The sequence below is a fragment of the Coregonus clupeaformis genome, chromosome 25 (assembly GCF_020615455.1).
Source record: "Coregonus clupeaformis isolate EN_2021a chromosome 25, ASM2061545v1, whole genome shotgun sequence".
In the NCBI taxonomy this organism is placed as follows: Eukaryota; Metazoa; Chordata; class Actinopteri; order Salmoniformes; family Salmonidae; genus Coregonus; species Coregonus clupeaformis.
In genome coordinates, this window is record NC_059216.1 from 19,492,319 (window position 1) to 19,518,016 (window position 25,698).

Here is a 25,698-nt window from a genome sequence, read left to right on the forward strand (position 1 = left end):
TTGATAAAGACGAGTATCAAATAAATGATTTAAATACTGAGCTATATTGTATGCTCAAAACATTACATTGTTTTATGCTAATAAAGTTGCTCGGATAAATATATTTGGTTTAGGGGAGAGTGGGGTAAGTTAAGCCACCCTTGTCTCTAGGAAACCAAAATATCTAGGAAGAGGTCATCATTTCATGGAGTCTGTGAATGTGAAGAAACCACATGGAAAAAAGTGGTAAGAAAATTCAAATGAATGTATTGCGTTAGAGGTTTCATGGTGCTTGTATCTAAACCAAAATAGATACTTTTAAGATTGTTCTATACATCAGTGTCACGATCGTTACAGGAAGCGGACCAAGGCGCAGCGTGACAGGCGTACATACTTTTATTGCAGTACACACGAACCAAAACAAACGATACGTGAAGTCCTAGGTTAAACACCAAAACAAACCTTAACGGAACAATATCCCACAAATAACTAGTGCCAACAGGCTGCCTAAGTATGGTTCCCCAATCAGAGACAACGAGAATCAGCTGCCTCTGATTGGGAACCACCCTGGCCAACATAGAAAACACGAACTAGAACAAAAACATAGAAACTACAACATAGACACTACACACCCTGGCTCAACTTTTAAGAGTCCCCAGAGCCAGGGCGTGACAATCAGTTGGGGTCTCTATAAGCTTCAATATGAGGTCCTAAACCTAGTGTCGTGTATGAAGATTATGACTATTCTAGAAGAACAAAGAAAATATGTTTATCTTAGTTCAAAAGTAGCCAGTTGTAGGGTGACGCCCCAGGGGGGATAGGTGATTGGACAGCAGAGGGAGCAACACATATTTTTACATTGTTTATAAGTATATGCTGGAGGAAGGAGAGGTTAGAGCAGCCATTACAATTCGAGGACACTGCTCTCCGGGTGTCATGGCACCTGTAACTCATGCTGAAAGCTTGTGATATGAATAAACTTATGATCAAAGGTTCAGTATGAGCGTACTCCTTTGTTTGACAGCAATGAGCACCAGCATTCGACGCGATACGACACTAGCATGAAAGTGCATCCTTGTAGCTGTGTGGGAGGATATGGTCAAAACGTTGAGCTAATTGAAGTGTTTCTTCCCAGGCGTTATATCTCTGGGATATGAGGTAACAACCAGACCTGGCCTATGTTAAGTGTTTACAAATGTACAAAGTGTTTGTTAGTTGTTAAGCTTGTGTTAAAAATACGCTTATAATGATTAAAAGACAAAGAAGTGATTGTGTTGAATTGTGTTTGGAAAATAAAGATGGGATATGGTTTTAAAAAGGTAGTGGTAATATTTAATTCAGTACAGAAATGTGTAGGCGGCTTAACTTACCCCATACCCGGTGTAAGTTGTGCCAAGAGACCATTTTTTTTGGGACAAGATATGTTTTCAAAACTGATGTTAAGATGAATTCTGATTTCCAGGGACACACAACAGCCTGAAATATACAGTGCCTTCAGAAAGTATTCACACCCCTTGAGTTTTTCCACATTTTGTTGTTACATCCTGAATCTAACGTGGATTAAATGTAGATTTATTTAGTCACTGGCCTACAAATAATACCCCATAACGTCAAAGTGGAATTATGTTTTTCTAAATGTTTACAAAAAAAGCTGAAATGTTTTGAGTCGATAAGTATGTTATGGCAAGCCTAAATAAGTTCAGAAGTAAAAATGTGCTCAACAAGTCAAAGAAGTCGCATGGACTCTGTGTGCAATAATAGTGTTTAACATGATTTTTGAATGACTACCTCATCTCTGTACCCCACGCATACAATTATCTGTAAGGTCCCTCAGTCGAGCAGTGAATTTCAAACATAGATTCAACCACAAAGACCAGGGAGGTTTTCCAATGCCTCGCTCCTATTGGTAGATGGGTAAAAAAAAGAAGCATTATTCCTCCTCCACCAAACTTTACAGTTGGCACTACGCATTGGGGCAGGTAGCGTTTCTCCTGGCAGCCGCCAAACCCAGATTTGTCCGTCGGACTGGTGATCTTAGGCTTGTGTGCAGCTGTTTGGCCATGGAAACACATTTCATGAAGCTCCCGACGAACAGTTCTTGTGCTGACGTTGCTTGATGCCATTCCACCTATTCCGCTCCAGCCATTACCACGAGCCCGTTCTCCCCAATTAAGGTGCCACCAACCTCCTCTGGAGGAGAATCGCAGTTGCATTTCCTTGATTTCTCGCTTCCTCTCTCCTCGCCTCCTTCTCAAAACCCATTGGATGAGAAGGTCAGTAGGGGAGGAACCTCTGACTTTCTCATCCAATGGGTTTTGAAGAGGAGGCAAGGATTTTACCAATGGTCTTCTCTCGATTCCTTGTGTCCTTTACTTGAATCCTCTCCTTGCTTCCTACTGAAGTTTTGAGAGAGTGGCGGGGTGTCACGATCGTCGATAGATGAAGCGGACCAAGGTGATAACCGTACATCTTTTATTGAAGTACACACACACGAACAAAACAACAAACCAAACGATACGTGAAGTCCTAGGTTAACACCAAAACAAACCTTATGGAACAAGATCCCACATTAAACTAGTGCAAAACAGGCTACCTAAGTATGGTCCCCAATCAGAGACAACGAGCTACAGCTGCCTCTGATTGGGAACCACCCTGGCCAACATAGATCTAAACGATTTAGAACGAAAACATGGAACAACTAAACATAGGAAAATCCACACCCTGGCTCAACATTTAAGAGTCCCCAGAGCCAGGGCGTGACACGGGGAGAGCACGGGAGGAAAGAATATAGTGACATCCCTTAAGAGTATGTGATTATTCCAGAACATACCGTGCCTGGTAGCCTCATGAAACCAGTCTGGGCACTTTGTTCCCGTTTCGTTTCACTTCACTTGTGATATGTGAAGTGAAACATGAATGTGAGCTGGCGAGAGATCTGGCTGGTTAAATGAGGCTAGGTGCAGGCAGACGGCCTGATTCGAGGTATACACAGTGTTCCCAGATAGGGAGGAAGCTTTACCAAAGATGGTTAAATGAAGAGTTCTTACGCCGTTTACACATTGAAAAAAAAAACGGTCAGAGTTTGGATCTGCTTAGTTCATTGACTGTATACAGTATGAACGAGAAAAAAGGAGAGAGTGAGATGTCTTGCTTTCTCTAAGGCACACTTTGGGCCACTTCCTACTGAAGTTTTGAGCGTGATGGAGGCAGGGAGAGGACAGGACCTCTCCCTGCCTCCGTATATGAACTCTCCATATATAGACCTCGTTGTATAAGACTAAAACCAACTAGACTTTCTCTGCCAGTCGTAAGCCACACGTCTCCATGGAGACTAATAAGAAACACAGACTGATGTCATTGTGGAAGACTAAAATGACTTTATTTAAAAGACAGATTCAGTGGTCACGTCAAAAGGCATGTTTTTACATTTAGTAAATCAAATAATATTATTTCACTCTTTCAGCATTTCCCATATATCCTTTACATACACTCATTTTAAATTATAGAAATGTACTTGTGAAAAGCGTTACCTAGTCATTTAATACTGACTAATGTAAAACCAGACAGTAAATACATAAACATGGATTAATAATAGTGATTATTTTATGTAAAACTACAAAACATAATACTTCTAAATAAAATGCGTCAAAACCACATCTGGTCCAAAAGTGCAAACGCTTCACTTCGACAACTCAACTGGCACAGCCACTTCATATTGAGCGGAGGTATTTGTGTCCAAACCACACTATGGACACATTAGTAAAATAATATTAATAATAATAATATTAATAACAGTCTGCACCTAAAAGTAGATTGAGGCAGTTTCATGCTCGTCGTCGTGTGAACCCAGCTTCATACAACCCAATTACAGAGCTGCAGTGATTATGTCTATGGCATACCACTGATCACCGTGTCTATGGCATACCACTGATCACCGTGTCTGTGGCATACCACTGATCACTGTGTCTATGGCATACCACTGATCACCGTGTCTATGGCATACCACTGATCACCGTGTTTATGGCATACCACTGATCACAGTGTCTATGGCATACCACTGATCACCGTGTCTATGGCATACCACTGATCACCGTGTCTATGGCATACCACTGATCACCGTGTCTGTGGCATACCACTGATCACTGTGTCTATGGCATACCACTGATCACCGTGTCTGTGGCATACCACTGATCACCGTGTCTGTGGCATACCACTGATCACCGTGTCTATGGCATACCACTGATCACAGTGTCTATGGCATACCACTGATCACCGTGTCTATGGCATACCACTGATCACCGTGTCTATGGCAATACCACTGATCACCGTGTCTATGGCATACCACTGATCACCGTGTCTATGGCATACCACTGATCACCGTGTCTATGGCAATACCACTGATCACCGTGTCTATGGCATACCACTGATCACAGTGTCTATGGCATACCACTGATCACCGTGTCTATGGCATACCACTGATCACAGTGTCTATGGCATACCACTGATCACTGTGTCTATGGCATACCACTGATCACTGTGTCTATGGCATACCACTGATCACCGTGTCTATGGCATACCACTGATCACCGTGTCTGTGGCATACCACTGATCACCGTGTCTATGGCATACCACTGATCACCGTGTCTGTGGCATACCACTGATCACCGTGTCTATGGCATACCACTGATCACCGTGTCTATGGCATACCACTGATCACTTTGTCTGTGGCATACCACTGATCACCGTGTCTATGGCATACCACTGATCACCGTGTCTATGGCATACCACTGATCACCGTGTCTATGGCATACCACTGATCACCGTGTCTATGGCATACCACTGATCACATCAAATAGTCAACATTTAAATAGGGTGGCTGTATTTTCAAGGCCAGGGAGACCAGCTGATCACATCAATTACAATTAACATTTTAGATGAGAGCTTTTTATAGCCTGGTTACCGGTCTGTTTGTGCGACTTTTGTTTTTGTGCGACTCCTTGTCCTGCCAAACAGATGACGTGATAGCACAGATCTGGGCTAAGCTTTTCACGTCATCTTAGTAAATAAGCTATATAAGCCTTTAACTTGGCTTATTATTTATTGTAAGTTCAGTCATGATTTAAGTTTGACTGACTGTTGCCATACAGTCCCATACACAACAGAAGATGTAACAAAAAGCTCTGAAACCATTCCAACTACTGCTTCAGTGTGTCTGTTCTGTATGTAAAGTCTTTTAGAATTCAGGAATGCCAAGTGGTCATATGTTGAAAGTCCTTAGTGTTCTAGAAGCTGTGTGTTCTAGAGTCGGAGCTGTTCCGTGTCCTCTTTAAGCGTTTGCGACTCCTGAGCGATGGGGCCTCCCTCGCGGGTCTGGCCCAGGGACGACGCGATGACGTCCACCGCCATGGAAGCTGTGATCTCCACCGCCTCACGGCTCGCCCCCAGGGATGGGTTGACCTCAACAAGGTCCATCACTGACAACAAGCCTGGAGATTAAAAAACAAACACCATTTATTAGTTTCAGTTCCTTTTGTGGAACGTTGCAGACAGAAATTTTACTTCAAAGATAGAAACTGTATGTCAAAGAATGTTTCAGATTGAAATGTTACTTCATAGAAATGTTTTATATTCCCATGGTACCATAAAGTATAAGTATATCCACTATTGTCATCCTACCAAGAGTCTGCCATAACTTAGAGGAAAGGGTTCCAAGTTTAATGACAGACCCTTCCTCATCATTTCTTATGAATGTATTGTTATTTTTTAAAATTTTATATATTTTTTTAGTCATTTAGCAGACGCTTATCCAGAGCGACTTACAGTTAGTGAGTGCATACATTCATTTTTTATACTGGCCCCCCACGGGAATCGAATCCACAACCCTGGCGTTGCAAACACCATGCTCTACCAACTGAGCTACATCCCTGCCGGCCATTCCCTCCCCTACCCTGGACGACGCTGGGCCAATTGTGCGCCGCCCCATGGGTCTCCCGGTCGTGGCCGGCTACGACAGAGCCTGGATTCGAACCAGCTAGCACTGCGATGCAGTGCCTTAGACCACTGCGCCACTCGGGAGACATTGTTATAGTGTGTTCGGAGTTGATCATTATCCATGTATTTCAGTGTCTATGACTGCCATGTGAATACTATAAAAAACTTGAAATGTAATAAAATGATAATTCCCTCCTCTCTTCTCGTAGTCTCTGTGACCCCACTTCTCAAAACATCATAATTATTGCATGCCCTAACATACCTGTGTTGTGGATCTCCTCTGTGATCCAGATTCCTTCTCTGTAAGTCAGACCCCCGTTCACTGGTGTTCCTGTTGCTGGGGCCAGAGACGGGTCCATCGCATCGATGTCAAAACTCAGATGGATCGGCCGCTGCTTCCTGTTGGACAAAAGAAGCAAAAACGGGTTCAGAATACAGTTCAGCGAATCAATCAACTTTCAACTCAAATTCAACTGTCAACTGGACACATCTAAACGGTCAACTGAACACATCCAAACGGTCAACTGGATACATCCAAATTGTCAACTGGATACATCCAAACTGTCAACTGGATACATCCAAACTGTCAACCGAATACATCCAAACTGTCAACCGAATACATCCAAACTGTCAACCGAATACATCCAAACTGTCAACCGAATACATCCAAACTGTCAACCGAATACATCCAAACTGTCAACCGAATACATCCAAACTGTCAACCGAATACATCCAAACTGTCAACCGAATACATCCAAACTGTCAACCGAATACATCCAAACTGTCAACCGAATACATCCAAACTGTCAACCGAATACATCCAAACTGTCAACCGAATACATCCAAACTGTCAACTGAATACATCCAAACTGTCAACCGAATACATCCAAACTGTCAACTGAATGGGGGGGGGGTTTCCAAGGAAAGTAGCGGGGGCTCCAAGGAAAAAAGGTTGGGAACCACTGGTGTAGAGTAATTAAATTACCTTGACAAGAGGTGGTCGAAAGTGACCTCCATGACTCTCTGGATGCCGAGCCTGTCGATGTCTCTCATTGTGAAGTACTGGACACCCAAGTCCTTCAGGATGTCGCTGTGAGGAGAAAGGAGAGAAGAATGTCATTAGTATCATGTCTGGAAGTATATTTGGATGTAACGGGTGTAATTTTGGGTACCAAAAAAAAAAGGAAAAATGTAATGTAAGTGTATACTACTACTACTACACTATTACTATAACTATACTACTATAACTATACTACTATACTACTATTACTATAACTATACTACTATTACTACTACTCCTACTACTACAACTATACTACTACTATACTACTACTATACTACTACTATACCACAACTATACTACAACTATACTACTACTATACTACAACTATACTACTACTATACTAATACTATACTACTACTATACTACTACTATACTACTACTTAACTGTGTTATAATCCAGATTAGTGTACTTGGTAGTGTACAGAGAAGTGTACTTACTACTCTCCGGGGTCTATGTCTCTCAGGCCGATGTAGACCAGGTCTTTAGCTGACAGGAAGGGCTTCATCCAGCTGAACCCTGGGAGCTCAGGCATCTTTCAGACAACAAGAGGTGAGTGTGAGGTCAGAGGGGTTTTACTGTGCTAAAGTGTAGAGCCTTGTTGTAGTGTAGAATATAGCCTGTTCTCAGAACATGGCATGCCAATGGCCATAGGAGTTGGTTATACGGCACAAACAGACATGGCTGTAGACTCCTATGGTATCTAAAAGATAACAGTCATGTCTCAGGGGAAGAACCGGGCCGGTGAGAACGCCCCGAGGCCTCTGTTCTCTTACCTTGTTCTGCAGTTCTTTGAGCATGAAGGCGACCGACTGTCCGTGGAGGTTGCCTGAGGGAGAGGTGAGGGGCGTGTTTATGTCAGCGTGGGCGTCGACCCAGATCAGACACAGGTCAGGACACTGCTGGGCGTGGCCTGCCGCTGAACCAATGGCCAGGCTGCGAGGGGAGAGATCAGGAAGTGAGTTGGAATCCAATCACCATTATTCCCCCCTAGGGAACACTGACTATATGTGTCACTATCATAAAGAAACTGGTTACCCAGTCCACTGATAAGCTTACTCTCGCTATGTCTAGGGTCCTAAGCCTGCATAATGCTTCATTTCCTAACACTGTCAATGTTGACAGTCCTATAAGTCGCTGTTGCTAAAATAACCATACGGTGTTCTCTGAGAACATGAAGGTGTTGTTGTGGTGTGTACCTGTGGTCTCCTCCCAGCATGATGGTAGTGTGTCCGGCTCCCACAGCGTTGCTGACGGCCCCTGACAGCAGTTTGTTAGCTCTGCCCACAGTGCGAGGGAAGGGGACGTGCATGTAGGGATCGTCCTTCTCCAGATGCTGGAAGCTCAGGTCTCCAAAGTCATGCACTGGGTAATCTGCATGAGAAAATGAAAAGGTATTGTTTAGATTCATTATTGTTTAAAATCAAAAACACTGGATTAATTTAACAGCAAATGGTATGGATGAATTGTTGGAGTATTTTTGTTAATGGCTAAGTGCATGACTACTGGTTTCCTGACACCTAGAAGTACTGTCGCCCCAGATCCAGAAATGGCCTTGGCTTTTCTGGGTTTGTGGGATGGACGGTGCTTCGTGAGCTTGTTGTGTTACGGTGCGTGAGAAGGGACGCGAGTTTGTGTCCTGGAACGGTCGTGGGAGAATTTCCACTGTCACATTAAGTGTTAGGCTATATATCTTTGAGGCATTAGGTCAACTCTTTCTCCAGGCTCTGATGTCCAACCCCCAGCTGCCCTGGCTCTCTTCACACACCCCTCTCCTATCATTTCTGATTGACGAGGCGGAGTAATTCAAGCTGTCTCTGGAACTGCTGTCTGACTGGGCACTACTTTCCACGTGTCCTATTTCCTATGTGTGCCCTCTCAGGTTTCTCCAAGACCAGATCACGCCCCTGCTACCACTGCTACGGTGGCGGTGGAGGAAACACAGAGGAATTCGGTGGAAATTGGGTTGCAATGCACCCAAACTACTAGTATTGGCACTTGGGACTAATGACTTATGAGTTGAAGTAAACAAGAGATTTGAAACGCCATCTGCGGGTGACAATATTCCACTGGATGGGGGGGGTGTAGAGTTACTCTGCTGACCGTTACGTCTAAGACACCCCCCCATGTTACCATCTTAGACCGCTGGACAGGAATAGCTGAACCAAGTACTCGGTGCATCTCTGTTAATGCAATCATGATCTAATACAGTGTGTATTTAAACTTGATGCAATGTCAGTGACATTTAATGCAGTCCATCTTGGCAAGTGCACAATGACTGATCATCTCAGTCTCCTTGCTATTAAGGAGGATACCATTTTCTGTCTCCCTGTTGCCAAATTGGCATCAGAAAAAGTTATTTACTTTTCATACTTTTGTTATTAATAAAATTTCCCATCTCTGCAGTTTGAAGTCCACTTTTACAAACAACTAAAATAGCACCATATAGCATATCAAGTGAATGTGATTGTACAAACAACTGAAATAGCACCATATAGCATATCAAGTGAATGGGATTTTACAGAGATCAACAAAAGTCACATCAACAGGGCAAATGCTTGGACACAGCAGGAGATGAACCAAGCATTGGTCTCCAAGCTCTCGATAGACCGAAGGCCTTTACTTAAGGATGAGTAAAGCTGGAACATTTTGTTCCCAATGAGCTGCAAATTACAATAGAGGTCACAAATACTTTTATATGATCCCAGACTACTGGGGCGGCAGGTAGCTTAGTGGTTAAAAGCGTTGTGCCAGTAACCGAAATGTCGCTGGTTCTAATCCCCGAGCCGACTAGGTGAAAAATCTGTCGATGTGCCCTTGAGCAAGGCACTTAACCCTAATTGCTCACGTAAGTCGCTCTGGATGAGAGCGTCTGCTAAAATGACTAAAAATGTTTTTTTAAATGGTACATCTATAACTAGAATAAATGTGCTTACATGCCATAGTGTAATTATAAAATTATGGGGTTTCTTAAAGACTATGGGGTTTGATGTCTTGCTAAAAGTATGTCAGTGGTCCACATCCGACAACGGGGGAAAAAAACGCCATCTAAAGATATGCTTCTCATATTACACCGCAGGCCGGCCCCGGGAACGGTTGATTGCGTAACTGCCAAAAAAAAAGCACCTTGCCTTGCCATGAGTACACGCTGTTGATCTGTCCCACTGCTGAGTGCTCAGGGAGGAGACGGGGCTAAGATTACAGGAAATGACTTGCACATTCCAGAACTGAACATGGGGATCTCTACACTGGAACATTTGTGTGTCTCACCTGAACTTTTACACTCGACTAGATGTAGGCTTGCTGCACTTCATTCTGATGTGTTTTTGTGTGCTGAGGACTAGCCATTCTCTGGGACATCCCAGTCCTCATTATTTATGACCTGATAATAATCCATTGGTTTAGAAGTGGAACCATCTTGTCTGACGAAATGAATGCGCCTCTGCTCAGACCGGTCCGGAAAGTCTCCCTAGGCAGACGGCTTGCCTCACACATGAACAATGGTCCAAGATTGACCAACTAATGCTTTAATGTGACCAGTTCTGCTGAGAAATAGCCGTTCTGTGTGGCATCCCTAGCGTAGCCTACTATGTAGATGCTTTAATCTTTTCACAATTAGGATCTGACCATTTATTATTTATGACCTGAAAAAAATAATCAATTATTTGGAAGTGGAAGCCTCTTGTCTGGCGCAATTTGTTCGCCTCCTTGCTCAGATTGGTTCATGGTCTGAAACGAGCCCATGGTTTACTCTGGATCGGAACCCACAGTTTGGGCATCACCAAAGACAGTACAGTATGCCGTCACGTGGAGCCGGATGTGTGATACAATCTCGCTGTTAGGCCTACACGAAACAATTTTTTCGAATCATCTTTCAAACATTCAAGACAGCGATAGGCCCTATTAATCTATGGTTGACTGTAGCGTACAGAGGTAAGGCTGCAGTCTACAATGGGAGGAGAGAGCTTGCTTTTTCGGGGTTAGGCTCTCTGTATGTGCGTAGGGAGTGACGACAGCAGAGACACAGCCATTCTTTCTCGCCCATGTGGCCCAATAAAACCGCTCTTTTACCGTTTTATTTACGAGATCATAATCATTTTTTGATTAAAAAAATATGTTTAGGTTGCCAGCATTCAAGGTCTGAACAATATCCTACATATGGTTGTTTTCTTTGTTTGGCAACATTAGCTTAGACCCATCTATAGTAAAAGACTGAAGTAATACATCATGCTTAACTTCCTCGAACGGAAGGAAAAGGGGAAGCAACTCTCACATGGACCTATTAACCTATTTAAGGGTTCGAATACGTTTTATATAAAATGATTTCAATACAAAGGTACATTTATACATTTGTTTTATAACATTAACACATTCATAAGATGTTCCATCACTTACCCAGAAGTGAAAGCCTCTCGATCAGACCAGCATCTCTGATGGCTTTGGGTCCATCTTCCACCCCTCTCCTTTTCTAAAAGAAAAACGACAACGCTGAATAATTCTGGTAAACGAAATAGCCTAATCAAATAACCATATTAAACGAATGAATCCTAACAGGATATTATATTTTTCCTTACCTGTCCTTTTGAGAAGGGGGCTCCTAAAACAGCCACAGAATGAGGCCTGCTCTGACAGGTATTGTTGAGTTGAGTCCGCAGAAGACGACACAGTGGCCCTCTCAAAGCCATTTTAAAATCGTATTTAATTTATCTGTTAACGTCAAAATGATTGATAGCAACCGTTTAACGACCCAAGGCTGAGTATCAAAAGTGTGATTGAAAAGCTCTTCCGTTATAACCCCACTCTCTCTTGTGATGTTGATGCTGTGTTGAGAGCCGGCTCCGGGGGCTGTCTTATGCGCCCTTTCATTTCATTAATATTCATGAGGGGATGCCAACAGCGCGATCAACTGAAACGTGTAACCCTTAATTTGTCTCTAAGCACCACAACACCCGGCCGACTGATAAAAAAAATAATAAAAAAAATCAAATCAAAAGTTAAGTTAAAAAAACAAGATATTATTCAGGATTATTCAGAAATCCTCTTACCTCATTGAGGAAAACGTGCGTCAATACCGCATGCCACACCTTCGCACTAGCCAATGAGATGGGTCCAATAGATGGGTTTGTTCCGAAGGCGTGTATTGTGTTTCTGAAACGCACCCATGATACCGCAATTTCGCAGGGGCGGAAATTTCCACCGACACAGCAAACAGCGGTTGACAAACATGTTGCTTGACCTGGATGTCTGCTTTCCATAATCGTGCAAAACATATCAGATATCAGCCTGTTCCCCATGTGTGCATGCAGTGGAGAGTGACCGATTGACCATATACCTATTTGCTATTTCAATAAGCCTATTTTAGGGGGGCTAAGATAGGCATGAAATAGCAAATAGGTATATTTTTTGTTATGGGTTATACAGTAAAAGTCAACCATTGTTTTAATTTGTGGAAATACAATAATTGAGATGAATTGTGTTGTTGTTATTGAAGAATATAGAAAGAAAGTTGCCCATGGGTACAGCTTCTCATCACCTAAATACAGTGGTTTGTGTCTGTTCTGTTGACCCTGTTTTGAAGCAAAAACACAAAAACAAAAACTGTGGTATGGAGCCAGGGGACCGTGCCATAATAAACAGGGGTATTTTGGTCCAGTATGGACCTCTGTCGCCCCCAGGGGACCGTGCTATAATAAACAGGGGTATTTTGGTCCAGTATGTACCTCTGTCGCCCCCAGGGGACCGTGCTATAATAAACAGGGGTATTTTGGTCCAGTATGTACCTCTGTCGCCCCCAGGGGACCGTGCTATAATAAACAGGGGTATTTTGGTCCAGTATGGACCTCTGTCGCCGCCAAGTGTCGAACAATTGTAAACCTCTTTTATTAAATGGCATATCCCATAATACATTGCAAAAAAAACACAGGTCCTCGTTAGCGGCATCACGTAGCTAGCAAGTTAGCTATTGAAGACCGATCAAATATTGTTCGTATAATAATTTAGACTGACTTATATGAAAACAGATATAATACGTTGATACAAGAGTACATTGTGTACACGCCGCCTGTTTTCAGGTACGTTAACACTCAACTATTTTAGAAAAAGTCCATAACGTTAGCTAGCTAGCTAACTTGCGTGGTAGCGGTGGTATCTATTAGCTAGCAGGAAATGTGAACTAGGAAACGCTTTTTCCATTGATTAGTTAGCCAGCAAGTATATAGAATTGAACCTTATAGGTGGGATGTTTTAAATGCATGGCTGTTTTAGGTTGTATAGGCTAACCAAATACCCAGGATAGTAGTAACCTAAGCTAGCTGGTATAGCTAGCCTAGCAAGTTTATCCCCGCAGGCCAGAATCTATCCATGGTTACCCCCCATGGTAGTCCCTGAACCTGTGCGTCTCTTCTTGTTCCCCCAGGTCACTCCACCTCCCAAGATGTCGTATCCCCCTCACCTGAACCGCCTCCCCCAGTTGCCCCCCGGTATTCGTCCTCCCCAATTCGCAGGGTTCCCGCAGGGAGTCCCAGCAGGTGGGATAAAGTCGAGTAGAGAGCTGGTCAATATGGACAGAAATCCATATCGCGATAAATTGCCTGAATTTAAGCTATAACGATAAATAGAACGATACGTTTATAACATTAATGTGGACCACAGTAAAACATAAAATAAAAGGTCCTTTAAGCTACTACTAGTTTGATGGTTGTAGCCATCAATTGTCCCATTAACAATCACCCATATTAGCGAACGTATTTCATTTCAAACGTCACATATCTCTAGGATAGGCTACTTACCGTAAAGAACCATAACAGCAAAATGCCTGCGATAAGTGATCGGTAATGGTCAGTGTCGATCATTTTAGGTTTATCGTTCCGTCTCTAGTCTGAGTGATCAAACGTGATGTTATTAGAGACCTATGCTATCAGAACAAGTCCACTTATTGATATTCAGATCCACTGGTGTTGAGGGAAGAGTTTGAAGGTGCTAGATTGTGATGTCTGTCGGTCTTCTTCCAGGTACCCCCATGATTCCAGTCCACATGGGGATAATGACCTCTGCACCTACGGTAAGCCTAAACTGTTATTATTACACGCACACACACACACACAGTCTTGTACAGCTAACCTTGTGGGGACACACAATTCAGTCCCATTCAAAATGCTATTTTCCCTAACCCCTACTCTTACCCTAACCTTAACCCTAAACCTAACCCTAGCTCCTAAACCTAACCCTAGCTCCTAACCCTAAAACTAACCCTAGCTCCTAACCCTAAATCTAATTCAAACACTAACACTAATTCTAACCTTAACCCTAAACCCCCTTAGAAATAGCATGTTACCTTGTGGGGACCAACAAAATGTCCCTGATTGGTCAAATGTTAGTTTGTTTACTATTTGGCCACGCTCAAGGTCCTAAACGATATTATAGCCGCGATCGATAAAAGACAGTAACCGCGCAGCCGTCTTCATCGACCTGGCCAAGGATTTCGACTCTGTCAACCACCGCATTCTTATTGTCAGACTAAATAGCCTTGGTTTCTCAAATGACTGCCTCGCCTGGTTCACCAACTACTTCTCAGATAGAGTTCAATGTGTCAAAATGGAGTGCCTGTTGTCTGGACCTCTGGCAGTCTCTATGGGGGTGCCACAGGGTTCAATTCTAGGGCCGACTCTATTCTCTGTGTATATCAATGATGTCGCTCTTGCTGCTGGTGACGCTCGGATCCACCTCTATGCGGACGACACCATTTTGTATACATCTGGCCCTTCATTAGACACTGTGTTAACAAACCTCCAAACGAGCTTCAATGCCATACAACACTCCTTCCGTAGCCTCCAACTGCTCTTAAACACTAGTAAAACTAAATGCATGCTCTTCAACCGAATGCTGCTTGCACCCGCCCACCCGACTAGAATCACTACTCTCGACGGGTCTGACCTAGAGTATGTGGACAACTACAAATACCTAAGTGTCTGGTTAGACTGTAAACTCTCCTTCCAGATTCACATTAACCATCTCCAATCCAAAGTTAGGTCTAGAATCGGCTTCCTATTTCGCAAAACAAAGCCTCCTTCACTCATGCTGCCAAACATGCCCTCGTAAAACGGACGATTGTCTCCGTACTGCTGTGCTGTTTGTTGCTACTTGGCTACCTGCCAAACTATTCACGTTTTACTTTTAATAAACGTTTAATCAATCTTTGTGTTCAACAAATTTACCAACTTTTTAGTTTTGTCCTCACTCATCTTTTTTCGTTAAACTTTTTCACCCCGGACGTTTATCCCGAGACAGAAGAGTCATTTTCCTGTGCGTTTTAGCTGCCAACTTTACGTTATTTTCCTTTTTTCCATCGCAACTTTTTTCCCTTATTCAACTTTTTCACTCCGGACGCTTTATCTGGACATGGTTCATCAACATCTTCAACAGCCGAAGCTAAGTAGTAACATTAACATGATGTCTTCTAATTGCAGTCGCTGTACTCATAATATACAGGAGAACGATCGCCTTACGGCGAAAATAGCTGTGCTACAAGCCCAGCTTCAGACGCAGTCGTTAGGCAAGGGTAATCTCAGTGTAGGAAAGGAAGAAACAGCGTCTGTGCCACCAGTAAGTACAGACAGTAACGTTAGTATAAATCCCCCGCGACAGTCCCCGTGAGCCGGACAACTTTCTCATGGCTTCTGGAGGGAAATACGTTGGAATGCTCAACCGGTGTCGCTCATTCAGCCGACAGAAACCTTCAACCGGTTTTCCCCATTATGTAAGCGAGTCGGAGTCTGAGTCTGAGTCTTCTCTAGTCTCTACTCCTCCCCGTACGGGGTCTGAGACACTTGAAGGCTCCCACCATTAGCTCTGACAAATTGAAAACCCTAGTCATTGGCGACTCCATTACCCGCAGTATTAGACTTAAACGAATCACCCAGCGATCATACACTGTTTACCAGGGGCAGGGCTACCGACGTTAAGGCTAATCTAAAGATGGTGCTGGCTAAAGCTAAAACTGGCGAGTGTAGAGAGTATAGAAATATTGTTATCCACGTCGCTGCACCAACGATGTTAGGATGAAACAGTCAGAGGTCACCAAGTGCAACATAGCTTCAGCTTGTAAATCAGCTAGAAAGATGTGTCGGCATCGAGTAATTGTCTCTGGCCCCTCCCAGTTAGGGGAAGTGACGAGCTCTACAGCAGAGTCTCAGCACTTAATCGCTGGTTGAAAACTGTTTTCTGCCCTCCCCAAAAGATAACATTTGTGGATAATTGGCCCTCTTTCTGGGACTCACCCACAAACAGGACCAAGCCTGACCTGCTGAGGAGTGACGGACTCCATCCTAGCTGGAGGGGTGCTCTCCTCTTATCTACCAACATAGATAGGGCTCTAACTCCTCTAGCCCCACAGTGAAATAGGGTGCAGGCCAGGCAGCAGGCTGTTAGCCAACCTGCCAGCTTAGTGGAGTCTGCCAATAGCACAGTCAGTGTAGTCAGCTCAGCCATACCCATTGAGACTGTGTCTGTGCCTCGACCTAGGTTGGGCAAAACTAAACATGGCGGTGTTCACCCTAGCAATCTTATTAGGATAAAGACCTCCTCCATTCCTGCCATTATTGGAAAGAGATCGTGATACCTCACATCTCAAAATAGGGTTACTTAATGTTAGATCCCTCACTTCAAAGGCAGTCATAGTCAATGAACTAATCACTGATCATAATCTCGATGTGATTGGCCTGACTGAAACATGGCTTAAGCCTGATGAATTTGCTGTGTTAAATGAGGCCTCACCTCCTGGTTACACTAGTGACCATATTCCCCGTGCATCCCGCAAAGGCGGAGGTGTTGCTAACATTTACGTATAGCAAATTTCAATTTACAAAAAAAAATGGCGTTTTCATCTTTGAGCTTCTAGTCATGAAATCTATGCAGCCTACTCAATCACTTTTTATAGCTACTGTTTACAGGCCTCCTGGGCCATATACAGCGTCCTCTCTGAGTTTCCTGAATCCCTATCAGACCTTGTAGTCATAGCAGATCATATTCTAATTTTTGGTGATTTTAATATTCACATGGAGAAGTCCACAGACCCACTCCAAAAGTCTTTCGGAGCCATTATCGACTCAGTGGGTTTTGTCCAACATGTCTCTGGACCTACTCACTGCCACAGTCATACTCTGGACCTAGTTTTGTCCCATGGAATAAATGTTGTAGATCTTAATGTTTTTCCACAAAATCCTGACTATCGGACCACCATTTTATTACATTTGCAATCGCAACAAATAATCTGCTCAGACCCCAACCAAGGAGCATCAAAAGTCGTGCTATAAATTCTCAAACAACACAAAAATTCATTGATGCCCTTCCAGACTCCTTCTGCCTACCCAAGGACGTCAGAGGACAAAAATCAGTTAACCACTTAACTGAGGAACTCAATTTAACCTTGCGCAATACCCTAGATGCAGTTGCACCCCTAAAACGAAAAACATTTGTCATAAGAAACTAGCTCCCTGGTATACAGAAAATACCGAGCTTTGAAGCAAGCTTCCAGGAAATTGGAACGGAAATGGCGCCACACCAAACTGGAAGTCTTCCGACTAGCTTGGAAAGACAGTACCGTGCAGTACCGAAGAGCCCTCACTGCTGCTCGATCATCCTACTTTTCCAACTTAATTGAGGAAAATAAGAACAATCCAAAATTTCTTTTGATACTGTTGCAAAGCTAACTAAAAGCAGCATTCCCCAAGAGAGGATGGCTTTCACTTCAGCAGTGATAAATTCAATGAACTTCTTTGAGGAAAAGATCATGACCATTAGAAAGCAAATTACGGACTCCTCTTTGAATCTGCGTATTCCTCCAGGGCTTAGCTGTCCTGGATCTGCGCAGCTCTGCGAGGGCCTGGGATCGGGAGAGACACTTAAGTGTTTTAGTACTATATCTCTTGACACAATGATGAAAATAATCATGGACTCTAAACCTTCAAGCTGCATACTGGATCCTATTCCTACTAAACTGCTGAAGGAGCTGCTTCCTGTGCTTGGCCCTCCTATGTTGAACATAATAAACAGCTCTCTATCCACCGGATGTGTACCAAACTCACTAAAAGTGGCAGTGATAAAGCCTCTCTTGAAAAAGCCAAACCTTGACCCGGAAAATATAAAAACTATCGGCCTATATCGAATCTTCCATTCCTCTCAAAAATTTTTGAAAAAGCTGTTGCGCAGCAACTCACTGCCTTTCTGAAGACAAACAATGTATACGAAATGCTTCAGTCTGGTTTTAGACCCCATCATAGCACTGAGACTGCACTTGTGAAGGTGGTAAATGACCCTTTTAATGGCGTCAGACCGAGGCTCTGCATCTGTCCTCGTGCTACTAGACCTTAGTGCTGCCTTTGACACCATCGATCACCACATTCTTTTGGAGAGACTGGAAACCCAAATTGGTCTACACGGACAAGTTCTGGCCTGGTTTAGATCCTACCTGTCGGAAAGATATCAGTTTGTCTCTGTGAATGGTCTGTCCTCCGACAAATCAACTGTACATTTCGGTGTTCCTCAAGGTTCCGTTTAGGACCACTATTGTTTTCACTATATTTTACCTCTTGGGGATGTTATTCGAAAACATAATGTTAACTTTCACTGCTATGCGGATGACACACAGCTGTACATTTCAATGAAACATGGTGAAGCCCCAAAATTGCTCCTCGCTTAGAAGCCTGTGTTTCAGACATAAGGAAGTGGATGGCTGAAAACTTTTTACTTTTAAACTCGGACAAAACAGAGATGCTTGTTCTAGGTCCCAAGAAACAAAGAGATCTTCTGTTAAATCTGACAATTCATCTAGATGGTTGTAAAGTCGTCTCAAATAAAACTGTGAAGGACCTCGGTGTTACTCTTGACCCTGATCTCTCTTTTGACCGAACATATCAAGACTGTTTCAAGGACAGCTTTTTTCCATCTACGTAACATTGCAAAAATCAGAAATTTTCTGTCCAAAAATGATGCAGAAAAATTAATCCATGCATTTGTTACTTCTAGGTTAGACTACTGCAATGCTCTATTTTCCGGCTACCCGGATAAAGCACTAAATAAACTTCAGTTAGTGCTAAATACGGCTGCTAGAATCCTGACTAGAACCAAGAAATTTGATCATATTACTCCAGTGCTAGCTTCCCTACACTGGCTTCCTGTTAAGGCAAGGGCTGATTTCAAGGTTTTACTGTTAACCTATAAAAAGCGTTACATGGGCTTGCTCCTACCTATCTTTCCGAGTTGGTCCTGCCGCATATACCAATACGTACGCTACGGTCACAAGACGAGGCCTCCTAATTGTCCCTAGAATTTCTAAGCAAACAGCGGGAGGCAGGGCTTTCTCCTATAGATCTCCATTTTTATGGAACAGTCTGCCTACCCATGTGAGAGACGCAGACTCGGTCTCAACCTTTAAGTCTTTACTGAGAGACTTATCTCTTCAGTAGGTCATATGATTGAGTGTAGTCTGGCCCAGGAGTGTGAAGGTGAACGGAAAGGCTGGAGCAACGAACAGCCCTTGCTGTCTCTGCCGGGCCGGTTCCCCTCTCCACTGGGGTTCTCTGCCTCTAACCCTGTTGCAGGGGCTGAGTCACTGGCTTGCTGGTGCTCTTTCATGCCGTCCCTGGGAGGGGTGCGTCACTTGAGTGGGTTGAGTTACTGACGTGATCTTCCTGTGCTGGGTGCGCCCCCCCTTGGTTTGTGCTGTGGTGGAGACCTCTGTGGGCTATACTCGGCCTTGTCTCAGGATTGTAAGTTGGTGGTTGGGGATATCCCTCTAGTGGTGCGGGGCTGTGCTTTGGCCGGAGTGGGTGGGGTTATATCCTTCCTGTTTGGCCCTGTCCGGGGTTTCTTCGGATGGGGCCACAGTGTCTCGGACCGCTCCTGTCTCAGCCTCCAGTATTTATGCTGCAGTAGTTTATGTGTCGGGGGGCTGGGGTTAGTTGGTTATACCTGGAGTACTTCTCCTGTCTTATCCAGTGTCCTGTGTGAATTTAAGTATGCTCTCTCTAATTCTCTCGTTCTCTCTTTCTCTCTGAGAACCTGAGCCCTAGGACCATACGTCAGGACTACCGGGCATGATGACACCTTGCTGTCCCCAGTCCGCCTGGCCTTGCTGCTATTCCAGTTTCAACTGTTTCTGCCTGGCGGCTACGAAACCCCTACCTGTCCCAGACCTGCTGTTTTCAACTCTTTAATGATCGGCTATGAAAAGCCAACTGAGAGACCTGAGCCCTAGGACCATCGCCGGGACTACCGTCCGTGGTGACTCCTTGCTGTCCCCAGTCCGCCTGGCCTTGCTGCTATTCCAGTTTCAACTGTTCTGCCTGCGGTTATGGAACCCCTACCTGTCCCAGACCTGCTGTTTTCAACTCTTAATGATCGGCTATGAAAGCCAACTGAGATTTATTCTGATTATTATTTGACCATGCTTGTCACTTATGAACATTTTTGAACATCTTGGCATGGTTCTGTTATAATCTCCACCCGGCACAGCCAGAAGAGGACTGGCCACCCCTCATAGCCTGGTTCCTCTCTAGGTTTCTTCCTAGGCTTTCGCCTTTCTAGGGAGTTTTTCCTAGCCACCGTGCTTCTACACCTGCATTACTAGCTGTTTGGGGTTTTAGGCTGGGTTTCTGTACAGCACTTCGAGATATTAGCTGATGTAAGAAGGGCTATATAAAATAAAATTGATTGATTGATTGATTGACTATCCTACCGATCCTTGACTTCGGCGATGTCATTTACAAAATAGCCTCCAACACTCTACTCAGCAAATTGGATGTAGTCTATCACAGTGCCATCCGTTTTGTCACCAAAACCCCATATACTACTCATCATTGTGACCTGTACGCTCTCGTTGGCTGGTCCTCACTACATATTCGTCACCAAACCCACTGGCTCCAGGTCATCTATAAATCACTGCTAGGCAAATCCCCGTCTTATCTTAGCTCACTGGTCACCATAGCAACACCCACCCGTAGTCTGCGCTCCAGCAGGTATATCTCACTGGTCATCCCCAAAGCCAACACCTCCTTTGGCCGCCATTCCTTCCAGTTCTCTGCTGCCAATGACTGGAACGAATTGCAAAAATCTCTGAAGCTGGAGACACTTATCTCCCTCACTAACTTTAAGCATCAGTTGTCAGAGCAGCTTACCGATCACTGCACCTGTACACAGCCCATCTGAAATTAGCCCACCCAACTACCTCATCCCCATATTGTTATTTATTTTGCTAATTTGCACCCCAGTATCTCTATTTGCACATCATCTTCTGCACATCTATCATTCCAGTATTAATACGAAATTGTAACTATTTTGCACTATGGCCTATTTATTGCCTTACCTCCATAACTTGCTACATTTGCACACACTGTACAGTGGGGAAAAAAAGTATTTAGTCAGCCACCAATTGTGCAAGTTCTCCCACTTAAAAAGATGAGAGAGGCCTGTAATTTTCATCATAGGTACACGTCAACTATGACAGACAAATTGAGAAAAAAAATCCAGAAAATCCCATTGTAGGATTTTTAATGAATTTATTTGCAAATTATGGTGGAAAATAAGTATTTGGTCACCTACAAACAAGCAAGATTTCTGGCTCTCACAGACCTGTAACTTCTTCTTTAAGAGGCTCCTCTGTCCTCCACTCGTTACCTGTATTAATGGCACCTGTTTGAACTTGTTATCAGTATAAAAGACACCTGTCCACAACCTCAAACAGTCACACTCCAAACTCCACAATGGCCAAGACCAAAGAGCTGTCAAAGGACACCAGAAACAAAATTGTAGACTTGCACCAGGCTGGGAAGACTGAATCTGCAATAGGTAAGCAGCTTGGTTTGAAGAAATCAACTGTGGGAGCAATTATTAGGAAATGGAAGACATACAAGACCACTGATAATCTCCCTCAATCTGGGGCTCCACGCAAGATCTCACCCCGTGGGGTCAAAATGATCACAAGAACGGTGAGCAAAAATCCCAGAACCACACGGGGGACCTAGTGAATGACCTGCAGAGAGCTGGGACCAAAGTAACAAAGCCTACCATCAGTAACACACTACGCCGCCAGGGACTCAAATCCTGCAGTGCGAGACGTGTCCCCCTGCTTAAGCCAGTACATGTCCAGGCCCGTCTGAAGTGCATTTGGATGATCCAGAAGAGGATTGGGAGAATGTCATATGGTCAGATGAAACCAAAATATAACTTTTTGGTAAAAACTCAACTCGTCATGTTTGGAGGACAAAGAATGCTGAGTTGCATCCAAAGAACACCATACCTACTGTGAAGCATGGGGGTGGAAACATCATGCTTTTGGGCTGTTTTTCTGCAAAGGGACCAGGACGACTGATCCGTGTAAAGGAAAGAATGAATGGGGCCATGTATCGTGAGATTTTGAGTGAAAACCTCCTTCCATCAGCAAGGGCATTGAAGATGAAACGTGGCTGGGTCTTTCAGCATGACAATGATCCCAAACACACCGCCCGGGCAACGAAGGAGTGGCTTCGTAAGAAGCATTTCAAGGTCCTGGAGTGGCCTAGCCAGTCTCCAGATCTCAACCCCATAGAAAATCTTTGGAGGGAGTTGAAAGTCTGTGTTGCCCAGCGACAGCCCCAAAACATCACTGCTCTAGAGGAGATCTGCATGGAGGAATGGGCCAAAATACAAGCAACAGTGTGTGAAAACCTTGTGAAGACTTACAGAAAACGTTTGACCTGTGTCATTGCCAACAAAGGGTATATAACAAAGTATTGAGAAACTTTTGTTATTGACCAAATACTTATTTTCCACCATCATTTGCCAATAAATTCATAAAAATCCTACAATGTGATTTTCTGGATTTTTTTTCTCATTTTGTCTGTCATAGTTGACGTGTACCTATGATGAAAATTACAGGCCCTCTCATCTTTTAAGTGGGAGAACTTGCACAATTGGTGGCTGACTAAATACTTTTTTTCCCCACTGTATATATATTTTCTGTTGTATTTTTGACTTTATGTTTTGTTTTTCCCCATATGTAACTCTGTGTTGTTGTTTTTGTCGCAGTTGTAAATGAGAACTTGTTCTCAACTGGCTTACCTGGTTAAATAAAGGTTAAATAAATAAATATTTTGGGAACTTCTGGTCAAGAGTAGTTAAACACGTCCACACACACACACCCCTGAAGTAAAAGCTCATACCACTGGCTGGCAGACAACTCTATTTCCTAATGTGTGTATTGTATTGTGTTCTATTGCAGGTCCTGGTTCCTACCACAGTGTCTATGGTCCAGAAGCCTCCTGCTCCGAGGAAGGAGCTGAACCCAGTCAGCGCCAAGGAGAGCCAGGAGGGGGGCAGTGGAGGCCCCACCACTACAGTGTTCGTAGGGAACATCTCAGACAAGGCTTCTGACATGCTGATCAGACAGTTGCTAGCGGTAAGCCAGGGAATGGAAACATGGGTTGGAATTGTGTATATATATATATATATATATATAAATGCTTTTGTCCAGCTGAACCAAGTCACACACAGGGGGTTAAAGTTCTCCTTCACTGCGACGGATTTCCGTCATATGGATTCTGGAGAGGTCCTTTTTTGAGATCAGTGTAGATCCACATGGAGATGGCATAGCCTAATACAGAAGTATGTCTGTTCTACGAAATACAGTGGGGAGAACAAGTATTTGATACACTGCCGATTTTGCAGGTTTTCCTACTTACAAAGCATGTAGAGGTCTGTAATTTTATCATAGGTACACTTCAACCGTGAGAGACGGAATCTAAAAATCAAAAATCCAGAAAATCACATTTTATGATTTTTAAGTAATTAAAGTATTTGATACATCAGAAAAGCAGAACTTAATATTTGGTACAGAAACCTTTGTTTGCAATTACAGAGATCATACGTTTCCTGTAGGTCTTGACCAGGTTTGCACACACTGCAGCAGGGATTTTGGCCCACTCCTCCATACAGACCTTCTCCAGATCCTTCAGGTTTCGGGGCTGTCGCTGGGCAATACGGACTTTCAGCTCCCTCCAAAGATTTTCTATTGGGTTCAGGTCTGGAGACTGGCTAGGCCACTCCAGGACCTTGAGATGCTTCTTACGGAGCCACTCCTTAGTTGCCCTGGCTGTGTGTTTCGGGTCGTTGTCATGCTGGAAGACCCAGCCACGACCCATCTTCAATGCTCTTACTGAGGGAAGGAGGTTGTTGGCCAAGATCTCGCGATACATGGCCCCATCCATCCTCCCCTCAATACGGTGCAGTCGTCCTGTCCCCTTTGCAGAAAAGCATCCCCAAAGAATGATGTTTCCACCTCCATGCTTAACTGTTGGGATGGTGTTCTTGGGTTTGTACTCATCCTTCTTCTTCCTCCAAACACGGCGAGTGGAGTTTAGACCAAAAAGCTTTATTTTTGTCTCATCAGACCACATGACCTTCTCCCATTCCTCCTCTGGATCATCCAGATGGTCATTGGCAAACTTCAGACGGGCCTGGACATGCGCTGGCTTGAGCAGGGGGACCTTGCGTGCGCTGCAGGATTTTAATCCATGACGGCGTAGTGTGTTACTAATGTTTTTTTTTTAGACTGTGGTCCCAGCTATCTTCAGGTCACTGACCAGGTCCTGCCGTGTAGTTCTGGGCTGATCCCTCACCTTCCTCATGATCATTGATGCCCCACGAGGTGAGATCTTGCATGGAGCCCCAGACCGAGGGTGATTGACCGTCATCTTGAACTTCTTCCATTTTCTAATAATTGCGCCAACAGTTGTTGCCTTCTCACCAAGCTGCTTGCCTATTGTCCTGTAGCCCATCCCAGCCTTGTACAGGTCTACAATTTTATCCCTGATGTCCTTACACAGCTCTCTGGTCTTGGCCATTGTGGAGAGGTTGGAGTCTGTTTGATTGAGTGTGTGGACAGGTGTCTTTTATACAGGTATAAACAGGTGCAGTTAATACAGGTAATGAGTGGAGAACAGGAGGGCTTCTTAAAGAAAAACTAACAGGTCTGTGAGAGCCGGAATTCTTACTGGTTGGTAGGTGATCAAATACTTATGTCATGCAATAAAATGCAAATTAATTAAAAATCATACAATGTGATTTTCTGGATTTTTGTTTTAGATTCCGTCTCTCACAGTTGAAGTGTACCTATGATAAAAATTACAGACCTCTACATGCTTTGTAAGTAGGAAAACCTGCAAAATCGGCAGTGTATCAAACACTTGTTCTCCCCACTGTATATTCTCAAATAAATATATTCTCAAATAAATATATTCTCAAAAGCATTCTAAAAATATTCTCTCTGTTACGCTTTGTGCACTGAACTGACATGGTTGTTGCCGACACTCCGATGTTCAGATGAATTGGAACAGTCTAGAATGCTCACCACCACGGCCTGCTGGAGCTGCTGGTAAAGTCATTCAAAGCCTTGATTTATATTTATATTCACTTTATCACTCGCGTCTCATGATGCAACTTTCCAGTCTACTATTTTTGTAACGTTGTTATTAAAACTAAACCAGACAACCCCATAGTAGAATAGTTGACCTATTTACCTATGTCATGTAATGGTGTTATTCAACTAAACCAGACAACCCCATAGTAGAATAGTTGACCTATTTACCTAGTTGGCTTGTTGTTGTTTGTTCTATGCAAGATAAATATTCTTATTGAG

General features: G+C 43.7%; 1 protein-coding gene and 1 pseudogene across 1 annotated transcript; one reads left to right on the forward strand and one right to left on the reverse strand.

The window, feature by feature from the left end:
• Window positions 1-3,333: 3,333 nt before the first annotated feature.
• LOC121539112 (arginase-2, mitochondrial) lies at window positions 3,334-11,952 on the reverse strand. The gene is made up of 8 exons (XM_041847370.2): window positions 11,606-11,952; window positions 11,427-11,499; window positions 8,231-8,405; window positions 7,808-7,967; window positions 7,472-7,566; window positions 6,956-7,060; window positions 6,233-6,369; window positions 3,334-5,465 (listed from the first exon to the last, which is right to left on the reverse strand). The coding sequence occupies exons 1-8, from the start codon at window positions 11,714-11,716 to the stop codon at window positions 5,278-5,280; spliced, it is 1,044 nt and encodes a 347-aa protein (XP_041703304.1). The 5' UTR covers window positions 11,717-11,952; the 3' UTR covers window positions 3,334-5,277.
• Window positions 11,953-12,946: 994 nt separating this feature from the next.
• LOC121539113 overlaps window positions 12,947-25,698 on the forward strand; it is a 47,208-nt pseudogene continuing 34,456 nt past the window's right edge.

Bases quoted from the DNA above. Each gene is read 5' to 3' on its own strand.
- LOC121539112 (XM_041847370.2), bottom strand. From the start codon at position 11,716: ATGGCTTTGAGAGGGCCACTGTGTCGTCTTCTGCGGACTCAACTCAAC. The intron at 8,406-11,426 runs GTAAGTGATGGA...TTTCTCATGCAG, and splicing joins CGAGAGGCTTTCACTTCTGG to ATTACCCAGTGCATGACTTT. The intron at 6,370-6,955 runs GTAATTTAATTA...TTTGTCCAACAG, and splicing joins TTCGACCACCTCTTGTCAAG to GAAGCAGCGGCCGATCCATC.